The following is a 15,117-nucleotide window of genomic DNA, read 5'->3' as shown; positions in this document are numbered from 1 at the left end:
GTGCAGGAGCTGTGTGAACAATTCTCCACATACTATTTTTCGATGCTGAATACACTCAACGATTCCAAATATACATCGAAGGTGCTCCAGACCCACCCAACGATTCCGCATACACATCGAAGGTGCTCTATGCGCGTTCTCGCGAGTTGGCTGCCGCCACACAAAAATAATGACAAACATTGAAAAAATCATTTGCCGCGGTTGAAATTTTAGGTGTGACCTTGTTTTAACCTCCTTTTCATGTGTGCAAAAGCTGGGTGTTCAAATCGAAATGTCCCTTTCGGAACTACAGCCCCGTCTTTTCTGTTACCTTTTTGGCGAGCATTATTACCTCGTATTATTGCATTATCTTTGTTATCTTCGCCAATATTAATCCGATGCCCATTTTCCCTATTTTATCGTATTCTTCATTCGCGTCAGCTCGTATTACTTCCACTGCACGCGCAGGAACTTCGGCGTTACCTCGCGCTTGGCCGAAGTTCGTTCCGCTGTTATCTTCGGTTACCTTTCGTCGCGTATTGCCGGACTCCTCGCGGTCGAACGGGTGTCAATTACCTTTTACCTTGGATTACCTAAGGCACCGGCTGTCCTGGCGTTGCTTACCTTTTACCTTTTACCTAAGCCCTCCGCCCGGCGGATGGCTGATTACCTTTTACCTGCACACCAGAGCATCGGTTGTCGATTACCTACGGCACCCGGGCGACCACGAGGCGAATCGTTAACCGCGTTATTACCCGACGAATTCGGGCGCGCCCCGCGCGAAGTCCCTCGTTACTGCGCGAGAGGTCAAAGTTATGCGACCTGACGTCTCCCCGAATTAATTTCGCTCAAACTTTATTTTGTATCGAGTCCAACCCTGTTATAATTTATCTTTTTGTTGCTGTATTCGAACTTATTCGGCTACTTCGAATAAAGTCTGGAATCTGTCCTGAATTCTGCTTTGTCTTGGCTTATTCTTTTGCGTTGAGAATTGCTACCTTTTCCCCAAGGATCCCCCCTCTACCTTTCAGTATCTCAGAAAATTTTTAAAAATGTTTAACTGTGAAAAAATATGAGATCTATTGTAACATACACAGTGAATGGATTACGTTTCCTGTAGGAATTCTGAATTTTGGAAATAAAAAAAAATGAGATCATTTTCTAACGTAGCCAAGTACAGTGAATTAATTAAGGTTCTTGTGGAATTCATACGTGTACACTTTTAGCCCTAATCCCTCACTTATTCAGAAAAATTTTCCAGCAAACGTCACAGAGCAACAAAGGTTTCTCGAATGATTCTGCAATTATTAAGAGATTATCATCTGTTTTTATGCGAAACCCATGAAGGAATATACCTAGACATCAAAACCCATGGAGGAATTATCCTAGACCACGAAAACCATGAAGAAACATGCCTAGACATTGAAAACCATGGAGGAGTATACCTAGACATCGAAACCCATAGAGGAATTATCCTCGACCACGAAAACCCGAGAGAAACATACCTGGGCATCGAAAACTGTGGAGCCGTCGACCTCGACTGCGAAAACCATGAAGAAACATACCCAGACCACGAAAACCATGGAGGAATCTACCTACACCAAGACAACCATGAAGGAATATACCTGGATGACGAAAACCTTGAAGGAACATGCCTAGACATTGAAAACCATGAAGAAACGTACCTAGACCACGAAAACCATGGAGGATTGTACCTAGACCACGAAAACCATGGAGAAACATATCCATACATCGAAAACCATGGAGGAATATACCTGGACCACGAAAACCATGAAGGAACACGTCTAGACATTGAAAACCATGAAGGAATATACCTAGACATCAAAACCCATGGAGAAATTATCCTAGACCACGAAAATCATGGAGAAACATACCTAGACATCGAAAACTGTGGAACCGTCGACCTCGACCGCGAAAACCATGAAGAGACATACTTAGACCACGAAAACCATGGAGAAATATACCTTAGACATCAAGAACTATGGCGAAATACACCTGGACATTAAAAACTATGGAGAAATACACCTGCACATCAGAAACCATAGAGGAATATACCTAGACATCGAAATCCATGGAGGAATTATCCGAAACCATGAAAACCATGGAGAAACATACCTGGACATCGAAAACTAAGGAGCCGTCGACCCAGAACTCGAAAACCATGAAAAAACATACCTAGACGACGAAAGCCATGGAGTAATATATCTGGACATAAAAAACTATGGGGTCGTCCACCTAGAAATTGAAAATCGCGATAGAATGTACCTAAACCTAGTCCTCCAAAACCCATGAGCAATGGCCCTAGACATCCTCGAAAAATCCAGCGGCGTCGACCAGAATTTTATATTTTTTTATTTCATTATTTATTATTCAATGTTATTCGTATTATTTAATTTTTTTATTTTATTATATTATTATCATTTTATATTATATATTGTATAATATAATATATATATATTATGATATATATTAATTATAATAAAATATATATTATATAATTATATACATATTTTATGCGCAAACCAGGAGCTGGTATTGCCCCCGCTGTGCGCCTATTCTCTGTCTCTCTCGCTCGGCGACGCAGAAGGAGAGGGGGTAGCCGCGTTCAGCGTAGTGCGTGACGTAGAGTGTGACAAAACGTAAGAAATCGTGCAAAGGACGTAAGTCCAAACGTAAACATGCTTAACTTACGCCCGTCTGTCTCTAAGAATTCAAAGTTCCCGAAATGATGGATTTTAAATCACTACCGTTACATATCTCAGGATCGACTGGATGGATTTACTTGCAACAAAGACCAATGGAAAGGGAAAAATCGAAAAAAAATCAACACCAATTTTCATGTTCTTTCATAAAATGGTTTGTTTATGAGGGTGGGGGTCGAAACAGCGAACGGTCAAAATCCCGAACAGGCATTCTGTATATCTATATATGCATATATAGATATACAGAATGCCTGTTCGGGATTTTGATCGTTCGCTGTTTCGACCCCCACCCGTTTATGAGAGCCCTTTGAAAATTCTGTGACGTCATAAAACTGGCATATTCGCGTATATAAGAGTAGCGGCAGGGCTCGCGCTGGCTTTTCTTTTGCGCTGCAGTTTTTCCTTTTAATACTTGGCGTCGAGCCGCTACCGCATCTCTTGATGAGCTGAGTAGCCGGACCGTCCTCGGTCACTCGTATCGCTCGTGCCCTCTGTGTCTTATATTACGTTATTTGACGTTACCATCGTTGAGAGCGGATAAATTAAAAGTCGAGTAATCGGCGGTACTTCGTACCTGGCACCCAATTCACTCTCATGGCCGGAGAGTGGTGCGAGAGGACGAGACGGGTGAGCCGAGAAGGGACGTGATCGTACCCATCGCGGGAAAATATTACGTTACAGTGCTAAATATCACCTCCTATCTTTGATTATGGTAATATGTAATGGAATTTGATTCAGCAAGTTTTAAAGTGTTTCTTTTCAAGTAGTATTGAAGTTTGTATTACTGCGGTATGGAGCGAATACCTTCAAACTTTGATATTTTTGTGTCACAGCATGTGTGCCAATTATTTAAATTTTTTACTCCAACCGTAACATGTAATTTCAAAAATTCATCACAAAAGTTTTCAGCTTTACTAATTATCTTAATTTTCCTTTTTCTAAATTCGATGCTAAATTTCTGAATTTCCTAATTTATTTCTAAATTATCCTGAAATGAAATTGTTTTCCTCCACAACCAATGCAGGTACGTTAAACGTCTTTGAATTCCGTTGCTTTGTTGAATCAAGTACGCTCAGTTTTTTTTACTTCTTTGAATTCTGACATAATAAATGTTTCCGGGTGCTTTTTTTCTGCAACTATCAAACTGTAGATAATTGGATCTCTGCGGCCACTTGCAAACTTTCGAAATATATTTCATCGGGGCATGTTTTGGATGACACGAAAATGTCTAGATTCAGAATGCAAAAACGACATTTAAAAATGGCCAATTCTGTTGGATTCGTTGTGTCGTGAATTTGATCTATCTTTTCTCTTTTCCTTTCTTTTCACTAACGTTATAAGCCGGAAATCATATCTCAGCCCGCAACACGCATTGCTACATGCTCTTGAGTTTCCAATGGACAAAACATATTAGAAGACAAGGAGAAAAATCACCAAAGTCCAAGAACAAACCTCTATCGAAATATTTCCAGTACAATTTTGACGAAATTTCGGTCTTTTTTCGTGGAAACCAACGTTATAAGCCGAAAATCATATCACGACCTACAACCTGATGCTTTTCATCGTGCTCTTTGGTTCCTAAATGACAAAATATATTAGAGTACAAGGAAAAAAATCGCCAAAGTCCAAGGAGAGACCTGTGACGAAATATTTTCTGTACAATTTGGATGAAAAATAGGTCTTTTTTCGTAGAAACCAACGTTATAAGCCGAAAATCATATCTCGGCCTCCGACCCGCTTTCCATCGTGCTCTTTGGTTCCTAATTGACAAAACATATTAAGGTACAAGGAAAAAAATCGCCAAAGTCCAAGAACAAACCTGTGACGAAATATTTCCAGTTCAATGTTTACGAAAAATAAGTCTTTTTTAGTGGAACCCAACGTTATAAGCCGAAAATCATATCCCGGCCTCCAACCCGCTTTCGACCGTGCTCTTGTGTTCCTGATTGACAAAACATATTAGAGTACAAGGAAAAAAATCGCCAAAGTCCAAGAACAGACCTGTGACGAAATATTTCCAGTTCAATTTTTACGAAAAATAGGTCTTTTTTCGTGGAAACCAACGCTATAAGCCGAAAATCATATCCCGGCCTCTAACCCGCTTTTCACCGTGCTCTTTGGTTCCTAATTGACAAAACATATTAGGGTACAAGGAAAAAAAGCGCCAAAGTCCAAGAACAGACCTGTGACGAAATATGTCCAGTACAATTTTGACGAAAAATAGGTCTTTTTTCGTGAAAACCAACGTTATAAGACGAAAATCATAAATAATTCATAGAAATTTAAACTAAAATCCTATAGCCAACTGAACAAAATAAGGAACTTTTCAGAAAAAAGACGTGATATCAAACCATAAACTTCCCCTAGGAAAAAAAAGGTTGGGACAAGTACATTGATGGTCCCTCGTTTGCTGATAATTCCATCCATAAAAAAAACTTTAAAAATATTTTCTTTTTAAATTGTCAAAAAAATGATTTTATAAAAATAATACAGAACAATTCGAAAAAATTTTCACAAATCTTGAAAAAACATTATCTGTAAAAAAAACTAATTTGTATCTATTTTTTAAAGTGTCAAAAGAATCAAATAACAAGTAAAAAATAAAAAACTGAAAAATCGCGCTTGAAATCATTTTGGAAACCGATGCCTCATTCTTCTTATTTGATTCGAACAGCTAAATCAATTGAAAAAAATTCCATCTAATTTACGTGCGGCATTAAAATTTATTATATCAATTCGAGGCCAAGTATTTTCTAATGAATTGAAAAAAGTTACCATTTGAGTTACGTGCAACACTAAAATATATGATATCAATCGAAGGACAAGTAATTTATGAGTAACTCCAAATTTCAACATTATGGAATTGTTCTAAGAAGCTTTTAAATCCAAAAAAATCACATGCAAGCTAGTCATTTCTTACTCTATGGTGGCAAAGACTTATAAGAAAATCAATTCTTTTCAGTCTTTCAGGAGCTTCTGATATTATTCACAATATTCGACGTCGATTGGATCGATACAAATTATGTTTAAATATGAGTTAAAAGTACTCTAAAAATAGATACAGATTAATTTTTTTTACAGATAATGTTTTTTCAAGATTTGTGAAATTTTTTTCGAATAATATCATCTCAAGTTAAAAGTTCGATAGGCTTACATTCATTTTTGTTTAGCGTTTTCTTTTCATTCCATATATCTATATCTATATGTTTCTATGTAGAAAAAGTAAGGTTATTCTTCTTCTTCTTCTCTTCCTGAATGGCTATCTCCCACTGAGGGCATGTGCCACAAGTAAGGTTATTATTTCAAAGCAAACGCTTTATGCGGTTAAGGAAGTTGAGGCATTAGAATGAAAATGATGTCATCGCTTTTAAACCGATTGCATCTTATAAAGCGAAGTGTAAAAAAAAATCAGTTAAATTTTCAGACAGTTTAGGAGCGTCGTTGCTGAGAAAAATCAATAACAATTTGGGCCAAGTAACATGTAACCTTATGGAAGTCAAGACACATTCAGTGATATCTCCGTTAAAAAGGGTGCTAAAAATATGAAATTTTTTGGACAACATGAGCAAGGTGTGCTGAATAATTTCAATTTTTTCAGATTTATTAGATTTGCTGAGATTATATTAATAATTTATTCCTACGGATAAGACAGTAGCCGAAAATCTGGCAACGTCGCATTCAGTCCAGTTCGTACGCAAGCCAGTGCGTCGCGGCGGGAATTTTGAAAATACCTTTCCACAGCTTGGGAGAAAATATACCGAAAGAGGGGTGGGAGTAATAAATCAAATTAATTAAATCAAGTGAAGATTTCAATTTATTGCATGCGTTCTTGCTATGCGTTCTCATATATATTTCAGGAAGTTCACATTTCATACATTTTTCAAAAACTCAACAATTTTATGTATTACTCTACGTGACTTAGATACTCTGATTACATTGTTCTCATCCTTACCAAATAAATTTTCAATACCGACTTGTCCATTTGTGTGGAACGTGTCAACAATGAAATCATAAGAAATGTTAGCTTCTGCCAATTTTTTTCTTGTTTGGAGACTTGAGCAATCTTTCAGTGGTGATAAACCGTGCAATAATTCTACAGATCTTTCTTGAAATTCTATTTTCTTCACCCAAAATGCCCAGCTTTGACTTTCATCGACAATTTTTTTATGTGGAATCTCCATTTTTTCAATAATTTTTTCAAGCATAATAACATCGCTAACTGCATTGTGTGCTCCATCGGTCGTAATATTGAATGACTCGGCTAATCCACCTAAAGTATTTTTACCTTTTCCATTCGTTCCGGTGATGGATTTGATGATTTTTAACGAGTCGGCAAAACCTTCAATCACGGTTGCAAAATTTTGGTCCATTGATAAATTATAAATAGCACGCAACAAGCGAGGAGCATCGAAATTACAATTGTGAGCGCACAATATGCATCGTCTTTGGAGGGAAATTAAATATTCTAAAAATGCATTGAATGCGACATTTTTGGGTTTTGAATCGACACGAATTCCGTGTAACTTTGACTCTCCTTCGACGTAAGTCAACCCAGTAATTTCCGAAGCCTGTGGCGCAATTTTTTGGGTCAGATGTATGTACACGGAAAATCTTGAGTCTTCACATTTTGCAGCTATTTGCAAAATTGTTGCGTTTTTATGAAATCCCGAGGTTTGTAAATCAAAGTAAACAACACACGGTTCCTTTTCGAAAATAGCTGATGAGTAGGCTGTGCGCTTTGGTTCTACAACTAATGTTGAAAGAAGTCCCATACTACTGCTATAGGTTTTTCCTTCTGACGCTTCTGTTTTTTTGCGTAGTGTTGTTTTTTGCTTTCTTAGAAACAACCGTCTTCTTTTAAAATCGGGATTTCGAGCTTTTTCTGCTCTACGTTTTGTAGTTTTTTCTACTCTGTTTACATGAACCTTAGTATTGACACCTGGCGTCAACAGTAATTTTTCTTTTACTACTTCAATATACTCTTCACCAATATTCTTTTGGCTCACTGCACATGCATATCTGAAATCTGCGGACTCCGATTTACTGTAGCATCGGGCTTTAGGCGCTTTGCTGGCCATAGTACAATTCAAACTCTCATTCGCTTGACTTGAAGCACCTGAAGCGTACCGATGAACTTTGGATGCTAATTGTTCGAAAAGTTTTTTCAACTCTTCGAACAACTTCGGATTTTTAAAGTTTTTATCAGGTACATAAATGGAAGGATTTTGTATATATTTACACCAATCCTTATCGCAATTGTTGTGATTATTGAAGCAGTGATAAGGCACATTTTTTATTGCAGCTGCCATTGCTTCCGGTTGACCTTTATTTTGGGCCATTGCATATGTGAAGCAACGATGCAATTTCTGGATAGCGTCTCTGTTCAAATCACGATATTTTTTTTTTATTTCATACAGGTGATTAGTTACACCTCGACTTGTATGATTTTTGTCGGAGTGTTTAACCACTTGGTGTTGACTGGCATTACGAACAGCTGTATTGTTGAGCTGTCATCGTCGCCTATCAATACGCCAACTTCTAAATTAAGATTTTTCAAAATCGAACTTTGTGTCGTGATTTTGACAGCAGCACTTGGTTCCATCGCTTTGGCACTGCCGGAAAAGTTCAAACGACAATCATGATCGTTACTTGGATGGCCTTTGTCGCACATGCTGCATTTCCTGTTTTTTGTCTCGAAATCTAAAACCTGTCCTGTCATCAGCCCGATTAATGAGCCATAACCGTTAAGACTGTTATAATTTTTTCCATTGCCTCTAGTACTCCAGCCCATATCGTACGAACCAACTACACGCACAACCTCAGAGGATTTCAAGGTTTCTAGTGGTGGACTTTTCGGGATTGTTTTATTAGGGAATTCTTCCAGGCTTGATTCTTCGATATTGCTGACAGAATTCTGTGAATTACTGTTGTTAAGATTCGAGTTTTTAATTAGGAAATCGGATTGCAATTCAAGGGGCCTAAAACACAGTAAGAAAAAAAGTCGCAGTTACTATCAATTCTTTATTTTTTTAAAAAAGAGATCCATATTTATCTAATTATGAGGATTTAATAAAAAAAAATTCGCAGCACTATTTTGTATATATAATAATGATTTTGTATATAATAATATATAATAGAAAATTACTGAAATAATATTATACTATAGATAATTAATTGCATCTATAGACGCGGCAATATCTTGACGTCAAGTATTAAAAAAACAATCTTTTGAAGACGAAGACAAGTCGCGCCGCATATCTGTATGTTTATCTATATTTAATTGTACATATAAGTGTATATATATTTATCTATATTTAATTGTACATATAAGTGTACATATATATATATATGTATATATATTGTATTAAATTAATTCATTTTTTAGTTTTATTCAATACGAAGCCAAAAAATACTTCTAGGATTAAAGTAAAAAATTGATGACATGATTTAATTTAGTAACCACCTTGTAAAACGTACTAGTTTGAAAATTCTTAAAAAAAATCTAATATATATCAAACTTCAAATTTAAAAGTTTTTCATCCAATCATATGGAAAAATTCTTACAGCAACGATGCTAGTTCATCCGCATTTTTAATTGTTAATTCACGCTCTGTTTCTGCCCATTTCGAGCAACTTTCTTTGGCAACCGCTTCCACGGTTTTTCCAACTTCTCTTTCGTGGCGTTTGAACAATTTTGAATCTATGACAGGCGAGTCGATGCATGCGAGGAACTTGTTTAGGTGAGAGTACCCCATTCCGGCATGTAATACTCCTGTAAGTAAACAAACGATTAGCATTGAAGAAAAATAGAAAATAAATATTTCATTGTAGTTATAAAGATAAGAATACGTACCAAGAGCAGCTTCCGTATTTATATTGAAAATTTCCTTGCCAGCATTTGACACATGCTTGGCATTTGTCTCGACTACGTTCATCGTCGTACATTTTTTACATTTTATTTTGAATGCCGAAGCTAGACCGATCCGACGCTCATCTTGAATATCGCATAAGGATAGAACTTCTTGACATTTAGAGCATACCAAATTTTCGCTCAGTGTTTGAACGTCAATAATCCGTTTCTCGTGAAATTTTTTGAGGTTAGGACCGTCACCGTCCGTGTTTCCGACTGAGCTTTCACCAGTTTTTTGTCTTTTTTTTCCCGATTCCATTTGGCTCATTCGCTAATTAAATACAGCCTCCGTAACTCGTTTCCTTTTCCACGTAAATATTTTTACACCGTTTTTATCTATTGTAATTTTTCCGTTTACACTCATGATTCCTCGTTGAGAGACAACGTCGAATTGATATGAGAAAGAAGTGTACACAAGTACACGCATAACACACATCTTTAAAGTGCATGCAACGTTGCCAAACTGTAAACGGGCCTAACTTTTGAAAGGTACAGGTCATAACTTTTCGTAAAAAAAATGACGGTACGGCTTCAACTTCCTTAAAATCGGCGCCGTCGGCGCAATGTCTCGACCATCCCCTCCAACTCTGTCGTAGAGCTCATATCCCTCAGGTAACCTCAGGTCTACCACCCTTAGTGTACGCTTTCACCTTGAATAATTTCGTATCTGTAAGTTGGCTATGATTTTGACGCTAAAGCCAAATAAGAAGAGTGGGGGGTCTGGAGTGTCAGACCCCTGCACCTAGCTCATCTGGAAACGTAGTGGCACATGCCCTCAGTGGGCGATAGCCATTCAAGAAGAGAAGAAGAACTGGAAGCGTAGCACAAATCAACACTTTCCCGCCACTCCCGTATCCCCACTTTCTACCGCCGGGCATAGATCCTCACTGGCGATGGGCATGGTATATGTGCACCTGACAGCAGGCGGGAAAAAGTAGGGATACGTGAGTGGCGGGGAAGTGTCGATTTGCGCTACGCATCGAGTTGAGCTAGGTGCTATTGACACGCTTGGGCACTTTGCACAGGGTACAGTTTCTTCACTGGGAGAGTTAAGGTTGTTGCTTAAAATTTTTTAGATGAATTGATGAAAATTTTCCTATTTGTTGATACATATTTCCTGAATACACTGTTTCAAGGAAAACTGAGGTTACCGAACCAGTTTCGGAGAAATAAAAAGTTGAAGTTGAGCAAAAATGTCATTTCATTACATCTGTTGAATGGGACAGAGTCGTTGCCTTCACACTTTTTTGCTTATATCACTCTTATGAATGAAGAAATTCATTTGAAAAACGATAGTTCGGATCAGGACGATATATAGAATGATTTCATTAAAAAGAACAGCGAGTTTACCGACTAAAATAACAAGAAATTACCGAAAATATGTGACTGCATCACGATCATATCGGGTTAAGAGACTGCCGTATAGAAATTCGGCAACGTTGCAACTACGACACTAACGGGAGCAACTCCGTGACAGATTCATGAATCACACTTTTACAATGCGACGGCCCTCGACATCAATTGATTCGAAACTTTTGACATTCTCGCCACAAATCACTTTTCGTTTTTTTTCCAGCTTTAGTGAGCATAGTGCGATGCTTATAAATGCGAGAACTGACAAATCGACCATTCCATCGATGAGTTTGAGGTTTTTTTGAATTTGTTTCCCCATCATTTTCGTTTACCGCAGTCGTTGATATGATAACCTCCAAAAACGCCGGACGGAAAAAATGACACGAAAACACAGAGGCACAGGTCTCACTGCATCGAATCTAAGGCAGGGTGTCAGTACGTCACTGGGCATTTGGACCCGGCATTGTTCTCGTATATATATATATATATATATATATATATATCCGAACAATGCGGGGTCCAACTCGGCATTGTTCTCGTATATATATATATATATATATATATATCCGAACAATGCGGGGTCCAACTGCCCGGTGACGTACTGAGACCCTGCCCAATCTAACAGCTGCATATAAAGAAATCACACAACGTTACCAAACTTTGTTGTTATTTCAACGCAATTTTCAATCATCAAGAATAAATTTTCTATCAACTTTAAGTGATTAAAATGAACGTATTTCTGAATTATAATCAACCCTAGGGAAAGAAAAGGTTTTGGGACAAGTACATTGATGGTCCTTTGTTTCTGAAAGGAATAGAAAAAAAATTCAAAACCAGGAAAGAAGTTTATATAAATAAAAAACCAAAAATAAAAAACAATCGGAAAAAATTCTATTAAAATTTAAAAAAAAGGCAAATAAAAATTTTTTTAAAATCAATTGAAAAGAATTCCCATCTAAGTTACGTTCAGCATTAAAACTTATGATATCAATTCGAGGCCAAGTATTTAAAGATAATTCAGAATATTCATTCCTACGGGTACCATCAAGAACTTGAGAAAGTTCTTATGAATCAAAAAAGTTACCATTTGAGTGCAGCACTTAAATTTATGATATCAATCGGAGGACAAGTGTTTTTTTAGTAATTCTAAGTTTTAGCATTATGAAATTCCACTAAGAAGCGTTTAAATAAATAAACAACACATCAAAGGTATAGTAATTTGTTACTCTTTGGTAGCAGAGACTTGGAAGAAAATCGATTCTTCTCAGATTTTCAGGATTCCGTGGTATTATTCACAAGATTCGACGTCGATTTTAGATCGGTACAAATTATGTTTAAATATGTGTTAAAAGTACTTGTCCGGCCCATTTTTTAAAAATTGAATTGTTTATTCAGATAAAAATCAGGGCCCTTCTAGAACTGATGCTTCATAGGTATGCGTACAGAGGAAATTGAGGAATTTATTTTCAAGAAAGTTAATTAAATAAAAAATTCAAACGAATTCTCCTGTAATGTACAAGAGATATTATTGTGTATCGATAAATGAAAAATATTTTGCACAATAAATATGTGCAAGCTTCTGATATAACCCCCCCGTTTATATTGCAATGAGGGCAATTTTTCCTTCTCATTTCTTCCAGCGACCAAATTCTATTCTTTATAAGAACTAACTTATAGTTTTATTGTGAACATTCAACTGATAATAAATCGCATTTTAATAAATTTTCAATCGGATTCTGCCGTACAATTTCGTTTTTTTATGATTGATTTTTATTTGAATGAATAGTGATGGGCCGGACAAGTACTTTTAACACATATTTAAACATAATTTGTACCGATCTAAAATGGACGTCGAATCTTGTGAATAATACCAGGGGATCCTGATAATCTGAGAAGAATCGATTTTCTTCCAAGTCTCTGCCACCATAGAGTAACAAATTACTATACCTTTGATGTGTTTTTTTTTTTTATTAAAACCATCCACGCCAAGTTAGTGTGTAATTTTAAAAGTAAATTTGTGCATAAAATCAGAATAACAATCTCTTAATCGCAAAATCATTCTGAGAACCCTTGAAGTCATAAAACTCTTCAGCCGATACCATTGGAGGTGTAACACGACTCTCTGCAGAAACGGAAATTCATAATATAAAAGAAATTCACTATATATTCTTGGCTATACTAGAATGATCTCATTTTTTTCCAATCATGATCATCCTACCGTCATCTTAGCAATAAATAATGGGGAAGGAAATTTTAATTTGACTGAAAATCTAGTAAAGATATATCATTTGAAACTACGGTCGCAGACTTTTAATACTTGGCATTCTTGTTTTACTTTTTTAAAGTATTTTTATAGTGATAGATATATTCGCTAGAGCTTAAATAGCAACTTGAAAATTTTATATTTCGGTAAATATTGCGCGTCGCAAAAAATTCCTGTAGAGGAAGTCTTATATTGTTAAAAAGAAGCAGTGCACAAAAGTTCGGCTCAAAATTCGGTTTCCGATTTTTGGAAGTTTATCCAAAATTTTACAATATATCTCATTATGTTTTATATTTTAGTATGTATTTAATCTTGCGGTTTTTCCAAATACTCATAAGATCTATAAAAGCTGTACTATTACTCATAAAAAAAAATTGTCTTTGCAAGATATAAATTTTGAAAATATAACGATCGATCATAGGAGTTCACGTGCACATCAGTAGAGGATTGTACGCAGAATATGCCAGGCGAAGAAATCTACAAGATGTTGATGTTGAATTTTAAACGGCATTACATTACGAATCGTGCACCATTTGGTCTTCACCTTCACGCAGCTTGGTTTAAAACCTCCAACAATCTTTATGCTTTCACAGTAAGGTCGATTATGATTGCAACTCCATCTCTTATTGAGACCGATGGAGTCAGATTTTTTTTCAATTCTTCGACCGAGCGATTAAGTAAAAAAAATATTGCTACTGTTGTTTCTTACAGAAATTTCTGGACGATGTCCTACGGCTACCCGACGTTTATTTTGTCACGAGCTACCAAATTCTTGAATGGGTTAAAAAACCCACCGCTCTGAGAGACCTTGATGGTTTTGAACCTTGGAAATGTCGAAAACGACGTTATGAACCTCATGAAGTCGCTTGTGACCTGCCCAGCTCATGCAGATTGCCTTCTCGAGTTCTTAAGTCCTACAGATTTTTGCAAACGTGTTTCGAATGTCCCAAACAATATCCTTGGCTCAGGAACGAATCTGGAGCTGATTGAATTCCCTTCGAATATTTCAGAGAGCACACTTACATCTCTACCAGAAACATCTCTACTAAAATTCATTTCTACCCAAAAAACAACTGCTGTAACATTTCTACCACTATAAAACACTACCCCGTAATAACTCAGCACATTTATATCTCCACCAAAAACATCTCTACCAAAATTCAATACTACCAATAACATCTCCTTTGTATTCGTTCATTGCAGTCAACAAAATATTTTCAAAATTTTCTTTCAGCGGTCTTTTATCGTTTTATATACTGGCAATTGTTGTGCCTGTACATCGCACTCATTAAAATAAATTAAGCACTCTCAGCACAAACGCAGAAATGGCGAAATATCGATGCTCCCGAACGAGCGCATCGACCCTCGATGTCAACATCGAAACTTCCAGAAGGAAATCTAAGTTATATTTGCACGAGAAGGGGAAAACCCCCGACTCTATAAATTTACCAACTAACCAAAATTCGGCAGTCTTTGACGAGAATTGTAACGATTGGTCTCGAGGCAATAAAACCTCGAATTTGTAACTTCTTAAATAAACTTATTGTTAACTTGTCGTAAAAGTATCGAGTTGGAGTTCAGCTCTTTTGGCCTAAATCCCTTAAATACTCGCCCTTGATAACTCGTCCCTTCGCGACGGTCTTCGCGGACACAACAGCATAACTTCAAAAGTCCCGAGAAGCATTCTAATAACATTGACAGAATTTATCTTCATTTTGATTAATACTTTTAATTTTGGTTTAAAATAGTCTCGAATTGTGACTTCTTTCGTGTAAAAGAAAAAAAAATAGCCGACTGTGGTGAATATATTCCACGATCGCAGTTTTATCACAGCTTCTGCGTCGTATTTCAAATCAAATTTTGGGTGCGAGTTATTGACTGAACAGAGA

General features: G+C 36.7%; 2 protein-coding genes across 3 annotated transcripts in view; one reads left to right on the top strand and one right to left on the bottom strand.

Annotated features, from left to right (window-relative positions):
• The window catches only part of ChLD3 (Chitin and LDLR binding deacetylase 3), a 121,308-nt gene extending 106,684 nt beyond the window's left edge, over window positions 1-14,624 (top strand). For both annotated transcript variants that reach the window (XM_043414876.1, XM_043414875.1), the window contains exons 9-10: window positions 13,650-13,820; window positions 13,940-14,624. In XM_043414876.1, coding sequence (XP_043270811.1) covers window positions 13,650-13,820; window positions 13,940-14,218 — 450 coding nt within the window. In that variant the 3' untranslated portion in view covers window positions 14,219-14,624. The remainder of the gene's footprint in view (window positions 1-13,649; window positions 13,821-13,939) is intronic.
• LOC122408226 (uncharacterized) lies at window positions 8,996-10,052 on the bottom strand. Its single transcript, XM_043414877.1, has 2 exons — window positions 9,556-10,052; window positions 8,996-9,474 (listed from the first exon to the last, which is right to left on the bottom strand). The coding sequence occupies exons 1-2, from the start codon at window positions 9,878-9,880 to the stop codon at window positions 9,263-9,265; spliced, it is 537 nt and encodes a 178-aa protein (XP_043270812.1). The 5' UTR covers window positions 9,881-10,052; the 3' UTR covers window positions 8,996-9,262.
• Window positions 14,625-15,117: the final 493 nt, after the last annotated feature.

Source organism: Venturia canescens, chromosome 3 (genome assembly GCF_019457755.1).
Source record: "Venturia canescens isolate UGA chromosome 3, ASM1945775v1, whole genome shotgun sequence".
In the NCBI taxonomy this organism is placed as follows: domain Eukaryota; kingdom Metazoa; phylum Arthropoda; class Insecta; order Hymenoptera; family Ichneumonidae; genus Venturia; species Venturia canescens.
The sequence above is the reverse complement of the archived record's forward strand: the minus strand, read 5'-3'. Positions and strand labels throughout refer to the sequence as shown.

Coding starts and splice junctions, on each gene's coding strand:
- LOC122408226 (XM_043414877.1), bottom strand. CDS start 9,880: ATGAGCCAAATGGAATCGGGAAAAAAAAGACAAAAAACTGGTGAAAGC. Junction 9,475..9,555: donor AAATACGGAAGCTGCTCTTG/GTACGTATTCTT, acceptor GTTTACTTACAG/GAGTATTACATGCCGGAATG.